This window comes from Sesamum indicum, linkage group LG16 (genome assembly GCF_000512975.1).
Source record: "Sesamum indicum cultivar Zhongzhi No. 13 linkage group LG16, S_indicum_v1.0, whole genome shotgun sequence".
Classification (NCBI taxonomy): Eukaryota; Viridiplantae; Streptophyta; class Magnoliopsida; order Lamiales; family Pedaliaceae; genus Sesamum; species Sesamum indicum.
Window position 1 is genome coordinate 3,601,909 of NC_026160.1, and position 12,272 is coordinate 3,614,180.

The window sequence follows — 12,272 nt, forward strand, 5'->3', positions numbered from 1 at the left end:
AATAAAGATCCAAGTTTAATGTAATTTAAAATACATTTTGCATTCATATATATATAAGTATATATACAAAGTATAATATATAATGTAATAGGCATATATACATATATATATAGGCCGTCCACACAGCACCCACTTTAATCGCTACCACACAAGGGGCAGGCGACCTCACGTGAGCTGGGGGCGAAGAATAAAAAAATATTTACTATTTTTAATTATTTTAAAAAAATAAGTGAAAATAAACCTAAATGTATTAAAGTTTTAAATACATTGTAATGTTAATTTAAGTAATACTTATAATAAAAAAATATAACTTCAAAATTTTGATAAAACTTTTTGTATTTTGATATTATCATATATAATTATATTCGTTATATTTATATTTATTTAAATTAAAAAAGTGAGTTTTAGTATATTAATTTATGTATTGTGATTTTTCCATTTAAATTTTGATTTTAAAAACTTATATACTTTAGGTATTTTGATACCTAATTAATATATTTCACAAATAAATATAATTTAATAAAATATATTTAAACTAAATAATATTTTAAATTAATAAAAATTAATTAAATTATATATAAATTATTAAAATATAAAAAAAACAATGGACATTTGCACACTTAAAATAACTCCAAAAATAACAAAAAACGAAGCTCTTTTGCACTATAGGCGCGTGGCAAACACTCTCCACCAATTTGTATTAGAGAGTGGTGTTTCTGTTATTTTTTAAATGATACGAAAATTTTTTTACCTATAAACATACTATAGAGAATTTTACGCTATTTAAAAAAAAAAAGGGTGTCAGGCATTTTTTGCCTATTTCAAAAGTCAAACAATTATTATATGAGTGTATTTAATTTGGGAAAAGTACTATTTTAGTCCGTTAAGTATGCCTAATTTTAATTTTAATCCGATAACTATGTCCATTTTTGTTTAGGTCCAGTAACTTACGAAATTGCTTACTTTTAGTCATCTGACAGATTTTCGGACAATTTTACCCCTATGAGTGCATATGGACTAAAACTGCCTTTCAAAAGTTGCATAGGGTAAAATTGTCCGAAAATCTACTAGATGACTAAAAGTAAGCAATTTCGTAAGTTACTGGATCTAAACAAAAATGAACATAGTTATCGGACTAGAATTAAAATTAGGCATACTTAACGGATTAAAATAATACTTTTCCCAATTAATTTTTATTAGGAATTACAAAAAGCATTTATACTTTCATAAGATAGAGAAAGAGATTTCAACCCTTCATTTCATTTCCAACCCACATAAGTCGAGGGCTTGTTTGGTTTACAATTTATGTCCCAAACAAAATAATTAAAAATGAAAAGAACTTCTCACATAACCAATAAACTTTCTCTTCTTAAAATAAAATTTCATACAAATTAGATCATCTATCGACCATTTATCGTTAAAATAGGGTAAAATACAAATAATCCCTTGTGATATTGTAAATGAGCAAATTATCTCCTTATAAAAAAATATCAATTTACTTTCCTGTGTTTTTTAAAATACATCAATTTACTTCGTTGTATTTTCTAAAATGAAGCAATTTACCTCCTCAGACAGAAAGATAAATTGCTTCATTTGAAAAAGATACAGGAAGGGCTATATTTTTTATTACAGGGGAATAATTTTTTTATTTGTAATATCATAGGAGAGTAAATTGTATTACTATTAAAATACGTATAAAATACAGTAAAAATCTAAAAGAAAATCCCAATACGAGTACATGGAGATGAAGAAGTCAATTTGGAAATAAACATAAGCTTTCATGATAGTCATATTTGAAGGAAAGGATTTGGAGGGAGAGATTTCAAACAACTATAAATTAAATTAAATACTATTCGATACTTTGGGAGGATAACGTACGATTATTAATTACTCGTACATTAGTTTGAAATGTCAGCAACAATTCCTAGTTATAAAGGATTTTTTTTTTTTTTTTCTTTTCTAATATAAAGAAGATCAGTGCTGATTCCTCAACTGCCCCTAAGGAACTTGAATTCATGACTAAAGTCATAGGTGCAATTGCTGACAGTCCTCGTTATCCAAGTTGTATACATGGGTTGTAATTTGAAATTTGGAATTCCCGACTCCATTTCTTTGACTGTGTCGCAAGATTGAATTCTCACAATCTTATGAGTTCGATTCTTATAGATTTAGATTGTTACTCTGTTTTATGTTATTTCTTTATGTAATTTAATTTGTTGGTTAATTTTAAAAAATATTGATGAATTGCATATTGAATGTTGTAATAATAGTATGTCGGTTGATTTAAAACTATCGATATGTTAAAAAAAAATAAAAACGTTAAAGAGGAAATTTCGGACTCCATCGCATTTGGAAGAAATTGTTTGGCTATATTTTTTTAATTTAAAGAAAAAATAAATAAAAATTATCCCCCACTATATATTTTCTTAAAGAAAAAAAAGAACATTTTAGTTGTACATATTTATGTTATGTAATAAAGTCAGTGTTGCTATCATCTATCTATAGAACGTGACAATTCATAATTCATTTGTGTTGTATTTGGATCCGTAGATTTAAATTTTAAATTTTTTAATAATAAATTATTTGAATAATTCTAAATTTAGAGCATTTTAAATAATTTAATTTTAATTTTATTAAAAATTAATGAATCTCAAATTCTATTCATATAAAATCATTTAAAATATTTTTTTTAAATTCTTCCCTTAAATCCAAATACACTTTTAATCCTCTCAAAGCTCCGAACCCCGCCTCTTTGGGGCGGAATCAAGTCGAAGTCCATAACGGATTTCAAGCATTTGGTAAAACTCATTCTGAACTTTCTCCGAATAATATTTATAGATATTATGAATTTATTTATATTTTTTATTTTTATTCAAAATATGCATTTTACAAAATACATTATATTCTTGCTATATTAACAATTTATAGGATATCTACAAATAATAACTTTATTTTTTTAAAAAAAAATTATATCAATTAATTGAAGAAAAAATAAAAACTTAATGATGTAGGTTAGACCCATCAAATCCAAAGATAGTCCGAGACAGAATGGGGTGATTTTCAGGTCCTACTGAAATAGGGACAGGGCGGGGTAGGTATGCGGAGCCTAACAAATCTTGTATTCTGTCAAAAGAAAATAGGGAAAATTCCGAATCTAACAATACTCACCCCAAATTATGGGGTGGCAACGAGTCGAGCTCGCTTCTATAATTTCAAACTCGAGCTCAATGAGCTCACCAGTTCAAGCTCGAGCTCGAGCTCGACTCCTATATGTTGAGCTTGAGTTCAAACTATATTTTTTGTTAATTTTTTTGTTTTTTTATTTATTATTATTATAATTATAAATTATAATCACCAATTTTTTGCACTTATTTATAAGTAATAAAATAAATTGTATAATTCCTACTATATTATTGTTATTATTATTATTATTAGATTAAATAATGAGAATCACCAATTTTTTACATAAATTTATAAGTAATAAAATAGATTGTATAATGTATACTATATTATAAATATACCAAAATATAATATGAAATTCTAATTTATTGTTATAAATATAAACTACTGATTAGTTTAATAGTAATATAATTAGTAAATTGTACAAAAAAAAATCATTCTAAACAATTTAAAGTTATTGGAAAAGTATCAATTATCTGAAATAATACAATTGAAATATATAAAAATATTTTATAGTTGAAATTAATATATGTTCACAATCTACAAAATTTATATATATATAAATGTTAGTATAACATTGATGTAACTATCATCTTACATTGTTGAACAACATGGGTTAATCGGGCTATCAAAATTCAGATTAGACCGTTTGATAAAACTTATAGAAAAATAAATTTTGATAAAATTTTAGATTTATTGGATATATGGATGTCAAGATATCGTGCTCAAAATATAAAAGTAATCATTCAAGACGGTGTATCGTTGAATCAAACCATGTGATTTTAAATCATACTGTCTAATTTGATCTAATAAACACAGTCTTGTATATATTTAAATTTCGTATGAATTGTGCCCGGATTTTTTTAAGATATTGTAATTATTGATTAAACTTTTTAATCTCATTATATATAATAAAATAATAATTAGAATTATTCAACCATCATCATCATCATCATCATCACCATCATCATTATTATTATTATTATCATTTTTAGATTAATTCATAAGAATTACTAAATTTTGACATAAATTTATAAATAATAAAAATTATAAGTGAATTACTTGTCAATTTAAAAAATATATAACGTAATACAAATATATATTAAAATATAACATAAAGTTTATATATATCATATTAAATAATAATTTTAATTATAAAAAATATTATAATTTACTAAGTTGTTTATTAAATTTTTTTTGTATAAAAATTAAATGTATAAATAAAATATATGATATTAATTAATAATTATAATATATGGTCAATTTTGATTATAAAACTGATCAAATATTAAATATATAAAAAATTCAAAAAAAAATATATATATATTCACCAACTCACGAGCTAGCTCGCGAGCTGGTGAACAGCCATAACTGAGCTCGTCGCGGGTCCGGCTCATCTGCCACCCCTACCCCAAACCTGCTTCGTTACCATCCTTTCCGATACATACTTAGGTGAGTATGTACATAAGTGGACTGCCAATCGTTGTCCGAGAATACGATCATATTGTGCAACAAAATCCTAACATTGATATGTATGATTTATAATTCGCAATTCACTTCAAACACACACGACTATATACTCAAGCAGATGATAATATAATACTGTTATCATTGAAAATGCTGATATCGTCATGTATGATCCAACGATTCATGACTCACCGATGTATTTATGCACGTGGGTGGCACGATACGGGTCGTGCAAAAGACAGCACTCGGACATCTATCCAAATGATGAGCAGAAGCTAATCATCGCGAGGATAAAGCTTTACTTCACATGTTAAATAAAGCGCGCATCCTATTGCATGAGATACCTTACAAGTCTAGTACAGTTAAGAGGGTAAAATATAGCTCCTGCTAGTACATAACCACGGACAAACACAAGCCAAGTTATCAGGTGAGAATTATTGCTAGAATCAAAGTAGCTAAGAAGATGCGGATCTCAGCTCTGAAATATCAAGAAAGTTCATAGAAGCATAGCTAACATGTTTCTTTTCGGCAGCCAAGGAATTGAGGTCCTTGTAAGGCATTTGGATTTCAGACCTTTCTTAGGAGAATAAACAACCTTTGGTCAAGCTCAAATCGAGATGCAATTGAAGGGTCCCCCTTAAGCATCATCAAAAGTCCGCCAAATGAAACATAAATATCCCTGAAAACAACCAAAAATAAAGCTGATACCAGAGCTACATATAACAAGCATTCTCAAGATCGACACCCAAAATGAAATAAAAATCAGAAGTACAAACAAGCAGAAGCTACAGAAGCAAAACCAATGGGATGCTATTCCTATATGCTTAAAAAGGAATGGACTAGCGGGACTAAGAACTCGGATAAATGCATGATATGATATAGAGACATACGCTTTAACTTGCTTCTCTCTGGTTTCCTCGGAGATTTTGTACAATTTCCCTTGCATGACATAGTCAAACTTGTCTGCAAGTGATTTCCGGTTTCCCTGGATTCAAATTTGCAATACGAGCTGTCATTCATTAGGCATTGATATTCAAGAAAGCAAAGATTTAAATTATTTAATTAAAACAAAGTTCAGGTAAATAACATGCATTCAATCACCATGAAGGTCATCTACTACATGAAATCCTTTACATCTTTATAGCCTACTAAAAATTAGTGTATGTAGCAAGTGCCAAACCCTGGCTATTACTTTATTCAAGCAGAGATGAACTAGTTCAAAAAGTGAACCCAAACCCAATGCTCAAATAGCTTGATTCTTCTTTTTTCCTGTTTCCCGTTAGTTCAAGGAACTGGGTTGGCTCGCACTATTTGGGACTTCATAACCCAACTAACCATGCACAATTGGCAAAAATGTGCTCCAGATAGGCCTGGTATTCCTGATCCAAGCTTGCACGAAATTTAAACAAGGGAAGACCAAGCTAAGCCAAGCTACTTTCCTAAAAGACAGATACTCTAACTGAATGACCAAGATTAACAACCCCCAAATTAACAATTTCACTCAGCCAATATTGTAGAAGGAACATCAGATGTTACTGCTAGCTCATGTACCACGATGGACCCAACAACATGAGGGGTGTAATGATCTAATTGAATAGACCTACTAAAGATAGGCAACGACTGAAGCGTATTTATATTGGCACTAACAGGACAAGCCAACTTGGGTATTCTTGTGTGGACAAACCCAAAAGGAAAGCTAAGAAATCATAAACTGAACAAAATTAAACAGAGAGAGGAGAGATTACAGGAGTGTAGTAACCAGTATCTGGTGTTCCATCCAGGTTCAGCGTGGACGCTAATACCATCATAAATTTCTCGCCAACACGCATAGGATATATCTCAATATTGACATCAAGGTGCAAAAGCATGTCAAACTGCTCACTCCTAGCAGCAATGCGTGACACTGAAGATACCATAAAGAATGCTTGAAAAGAAGTAACAATTACACATGTTGAAAAACAAGTAAACTCAAGCTAAGATTCAGGTAATCTGCAACCATTCAATTACCAGAGCCAGAATACACGAACTTGCAATTCAAATATGCATGTGAATGTTCAAATCATACTGATTTCTAGTTATGATAACCAGTTCTTCTTTTAATTGTCAGTTTAGTGCATCAGACCAGAGTGTAAGCTTAAACATTATCATTGCCAGCAGTAATTCAGCAATTTCATTAATTGTGAAAACCTTAAAAATTTCTAAACTTCTATTAAGTCTTCGACAACCATGTGACTTTAGAGTAACATGATGAATTAAAAAATTCAGATCTTGGAGAAATGCCTGCTCAGTAGTTCGTATCAGGACCTCAGTTGCCACCTCTCTGCCGCACCTCATGGCCTCATACGAGAACAATAAACGAAAAGGAGAAAGACTAACAATAAACGGATGTTCCTAAACGTAGTGCATCTTTCGGCAGTTGGGTATAATCTACACAATGTTAAATTAGCATATCAATGCCATTTGATACACACCATGTAAAAGACAGTGCCGAGATAACAGCATCAGTACACTGTAACAACATCATAACTAGTTTGGTCAAAATTCACAACTTTCACCTATAAATACAAAACTCCCATCACTGCAAAGTGCAAACATCTCAACAGAACTTGTTCCAAGAGTTTTTCACCTTTTTCAGCTTACACCTCTTTTTTCCCTTTACTTTCTTTCAATTCAACCTTCACCATATCTGCTTATCTAATAAAACCTATTTTCTGCTTTGAAACAACCAAGACTATACAAATTATCAACTACTCAAAAGAACCCATTAAATCTTTTCCCGCATAAACAAAAAACATCATATCTACATCTCTGTCAATAACACACACACACACACAACATACACGGAGAGAATATAGTGCCAAAAAACTGGGGAATGAATTTCGACAAATTATACCTCTATCGAACTTTTTGCCATCTGGGTCTACTGCGTCAACCCGGAATATATCCTCAAAAAGTGTTTCCACCATCCTCGCAGCAGAGAAGAAGAACCTAAGCTCAAAAAATGTATGAAAGAGAAACTAAATCAAATTGACAAATCCTAGCGTTTTGATGATGATAATTCACACTTCACACACCAAAGAGAATCGTCAAGAGTCGCAATGCGCAACTCCGAGAGGGTTGTAGCGTATTTTGAGCTTCAATTTGATTCCAGCAGAGAGAATAAAACCCTTCGAAGTTAAGGATATATCCATCGAACCCCTATATTTTCGTGAAATTGCAAACATGGAAACAAACTTCTTTAAATTGTCATTCCTGAACTTCTATTTTTTATTATGCTGTGAAAGATAAAAGAGGACACATAATTTATACAGATGATTTTCAAAATAATAATTATATTATTACATAAATATTTTGTACAAAATGCATAAAACACTTCTGTGTTTTAAAAAGTTTACAAAAAAAATTGTCCTATTATGAGAATAGGCTAAAAACTCTCATGTGTTTTGTAAGACTCAGCTGAATCGCCCCATTTCCATTAAATCCAACTAACGGTGTTAATTTTTTAAAAAATAACCGTTATACCCTTACTTAATATATATTATTTCTTATTTTAATGATCGTTGGATTTTTTTTGATCAAATATTGATCGTTAGATCTAATTAATTAATCTCAACCGTTAGATTTTAAAAAAATAAAAGGTTTAGATTCAACAAATTATTTAATTTGTATTATATATAAATAATTTGAAATTTAAAAATATATTATTATTATATATTAAAAAAAATAACTACCCCACCCAACCCCCTTATCCCCCGCTGCCTCCCACCACCATCTCATTGCGACGACATAATTTATTAAAATTGCCGTATCTCTGTAATTTTTTTACGAAATTGAGTGATGTCGGTCTCGTTAGAATTGTCTTAAAAAGACTTGTCTGATGGTGGTGGTCTGAGATCGAGATTCGATCGGACGGAGACGAATTGATGACAAATATCCGGGCGACGCCGAAAACTTATAAACAAATTTCTGGCAAAAAAGGGGGTGAAATTGCAGTTTTTCTTTTTTTATTTTTTTAATTAATTTTAATTAAATAAATTAAAATATGTTTTAGTTAATTAAGAATATTTTAAATAATTAATAATAATTGTAATAATAATTATTGTAATTAAAAATATATTTAATTAATTAAAATAATTTTAGATTTAATCATTAACAATTATAAAATTATTTAAATTTAATATAATATAATTTAATATTTAATATTAAATAAATTAAATATAATTTAATATTTAAATTTAATACTTATTTTTTAGGGTGAGAAATGGCAAAAGGAATACACAAAACAAGCAAAAAAGCCCTTTGTATGTTATATAGACCTATATAGGGGTATTTTAGTCCAAAGTGTCATTCCATATGAACCTAAATCGCAGAAAGTGACTACAAAATGCAGCAGACGCACGTCTCCTCCACTTCCTGTTAGTTGCTAACAGAATGAGGGTTTTTTGCTAACTAAAACAAAATAGGATGGCGTTTTTAGCCTATTTTGAAAATAGGGGGGGTGTTTTTTGCATATGTTTAAAATACAGGGGGGTTTTATGCATTTTGTCCCAATAACTTAATAAATTAAGTAATACATCAATATCCAATCACTACCAGAGTAATAGTTAAATTAGTCAAAAAAATATCCAAAATACATAGTGATAGGCGTATGCCCCCACTGACCAAGGAAAAAACAGAAATGGCCTCCTTATATTGAAAAATGCCATAAATACCATAGGATACGTGTCAACCCAATCGGATCGGGGTTGCTTTACCAGACCCGCTTTGCTGACCCATTTCAAGAATCTAATCCACATATCCATGATCTCGGCCACATGATCTCTAACAGCTCAGGCCTTAAGATGAAGCCACGTGGCCCAGTCGATGGAATATATATGGGTCTATGAATACCCTCATTAGAAAGCATTTATGGTAAGACATATTTATAACTTTCTACCTCATTTACTAAGTGAGACCGCCTATTTCCATCTCAAACTCAAGTTAATTTAAGTATCGAAGGGTCGTAGCTGGGGACCATCCCGGTTAGTCTCACGTAATTTCTTCTTCTCAAGGACCACTAAGCATTTGGGACCAGTACCATAGATTGCGGATCTTTGTTCTTGGGGAGGTCACGTATTCGACCAGGATCATTTGGCGTCGTCTGTGGAAAACACTGAGAGGAACACCCTTACTGCGAGATGGAAGGAAAGTCCAGAGGAGACCACACCAGGTGTCACTAGCCGCACCTAGCCAAGACGGCTGGCAGTGACTTGCGATGGATGAGCAGGCGGCTAAGGGATGACGGCCGACACGTAGGTGCACAAACGGCTATCAATTAGAGACTCTTACCAAATGGGGATTGCAATACTGTTCATACGAAAACTTCCTTGATGTGTGAGGATGCTATCCACCAAATATGAAGTCATTCCGATGACGTTTCGGCATGCAGATATAAGGGTGATGATCGGGCGCCACCCTACACGCGAGCAGGAGACAAACAAAGAGATTTATCCTTTGAGATTTGCGAAACTATTTCAACGGCGAGATCCAGTTAGACAATTTCGATTGGGTAGGAAATAATGACGATGTTAAGAGTTTGCTAATGCAGTAGTGGGAGTGATTCAGAATATTGCGAAGGGCAATTTCTCAATGATGGATGATCGAATGGGGCTGAAACACTTCAATTATGATGTAGAAGTTGTAGGCTACGCAGCGGTTCAAGCAGCACGTAATTTGGGCGTTGGACGAGGGAGATGCAAAAAAGGTTCACTCCTCGACTATTTCAATATCTATTGCTGGAATAAGGAATAATGTTTTTAAGCCTATTATAATGATGGCATGCAGTGGTGAACTCTAACTAGCCCTCCCCCTACAGCAAAGCACTAAATGAGCATTTTCTTAGGGGCATGTGGGGGTCTTCGAGAGCCGGCTCTAGGCATCTAAAAAGAGTATTTAGAGTCCTCGGAAGGTATGAAAACCGTATGGGTGGAGTAGGGCTAGGATCCTACAGTGGGCAAAAAAGCAGTTGAGAGGTTCCGTGTGACGTGCAAGGTTGCGCGTGGAAAATTAGGGGCAACACCTCTAATATGAATGGTGATCGAGGCAAGCACTCTAATACCTCATGAACCAACTCGTGACATGCGCTATTGGGTTCTAGCCGTGCATGGGGGTTTATTGGCTAAGATGAGCGGGTGTGGGGCGACGCGCGTACTGTAGAAAAATTGTGAAGCCATACCGAAAGGCAAAAATGCATGTTAGGCATGCCGTGTGGGATCAATGCGTGATATTGGCATATCGAATGGGCCTCGAACTTATGATCCGGACCTACTCGGGTGAAGCATAGAAGACGTACACGATGAAGGCGTGCGTCAAGGATGCACCGAGTAAGCATTAGACATGAGAGGGGCATTGCGTGCGTTTGCGAAGCCCGTAATGCCTAGACGGAGCGAGGATGCTCCTTGCCATCTAGAGATGCGTAGGCAGGAATTCAAGATTGTGGGCGAGACGCATGCGGCAGACTAGCTAGTCAGGGTCGGCTGCAAGAACACATGCATGCGAGCTGAGAACCTCCGTGGATATTAGCATTTCGGATAGGCGAGTACACAGGCACGAGGTGCCGCACAGGAGACGTTTGAATGTTGTGCTATCGAACTTCAGTGTTAAAGACATATGATGGACAGTCGGTTAGATTCGAGATGTGCAAAGGTTGGTCGAAGGTTGAGTATAACTTGAGACACTGCACGGGCAAAAAATACATTCTACTGCAAGACAAAAGAGTTTGGCCGTGACACTAGGGAAGGTGAAGAAGATACCCCCTTAAGACAAGGAGACCAAACAATTCAATTGATGGAGGAGGCGGCTAGGAACACTTTAGTAGAATTGAGAGAAGAACCGCCACTACTATAATGAAGAAAACTACTAAGTGACAGTTGTTCAAAGAAAAGGAGATGGAGAGAGATCCCTGAGAGGTTAGAAGTAGAAAGGTGCTTGAAAAAGGGCGGAAAATGGAGTTTTTAGAAGTAGGATCCAGTGAAAGGGGAAGGCAAGGAAAAGAGAACCTGGCATATCGAGAATTGAGGTAGACAATTTGGGACGACAAATAAAACTATTGGGAATGGATATTGACAAGATTAAGAGATGAGGGGAGATAGTGGCTCAAAACAAGAATTCACCTTTCCGTGACCAAAAATACAAACAGAGGTAGTGACCCTAACTTCAGGATGCCAGACTTACCCAAATACGATAGGACAAAGGTCCCACCAGAACATGTTGCGGCGTTTGAACTAGTAATAAATTTATACGATCAATCTGATTCCATTAACACAAAGTTATTTGTTCCACCTTGACATGAAAGCCTCAATATTAGTTTACCAACATGCCTAGTGGAACTACAGAATTGTATGGGCAATTAGTACAGAAATTTGCCTTCCACTTTGCAAGCAAAAGGAAACAAAAATGTTGTGCTACCTACCTATTTACCATACGGCAGAAGGAGGATGAGTCGTTGAAAGGTTTTGTGGGTAGATTCAATAACAAGACTTTAAAAATCCAGCATCATAGAATTGACATGATGATCAACATTCTTATACATGGGATGAAAAAGGGATTGTTCGCGTCAACTCTTGTACAAGGTCCTGCCCTGCTGA

At 33.1% G+C, this 12,272-nt stretch overlaps 1 protein-coding gene across 1 annotated transcript; it reads right to left on the minus strand.

Annotated features, from left to right (window-relative positions):
- LOC105178672 (DNA-directed RNA polymerases II and V subunit 8A-like) lies at nt 4,924-7,811 on the minus strand. Its single transcript, XM_020699331.1, has 5 exons — nt 7,722-7,811; nt 7,541-7,635; nt 6,393-6,550; nt 5,538-5,632; nt 4,924-5,326 (listed from the first exon to the last, which is right to left on the minus strand). The coding sequence occupies exons 2-5, from the start codon at nt 7,611-7,613 to the stop codon at nt 5,215-5,217; spliced, it is 438 nt and encodes a 145-aa protein (XP_020554990.1). The 5' UTR covers nt 7,614-7,635; nt 7,722-7,811; the 3' UTR covers nt 4,924-5,214.

What these genes read in the sequence shown, in the direction of transcription:
- LOC105178672 (XM_020699331.1), bottom strand. Translation starts at nt 7,613, where the DNA reads ATGGTGGAAACACTTTTTGAGGATATATTCCGGGTTGACGCAGTAGAC. An exon ending in TGGCAAAAAGTTCGATAGAG is followed by an intron (nt 6,551 to 7,540) that starts GTATAATTTGTC and finishes TGGTATCTTCAG; the next exon opens with TGTCACGCATTGCTGCTAGG. An exon ending in ATACTGGTTACTACACTCCT is followed by an intron (nt 5,633 to 6,392) that starts GTAATCTCTCCT and finishes ATTTGAATCCAG; the next exon opens with GGAAACCGGAAATCACTTGC.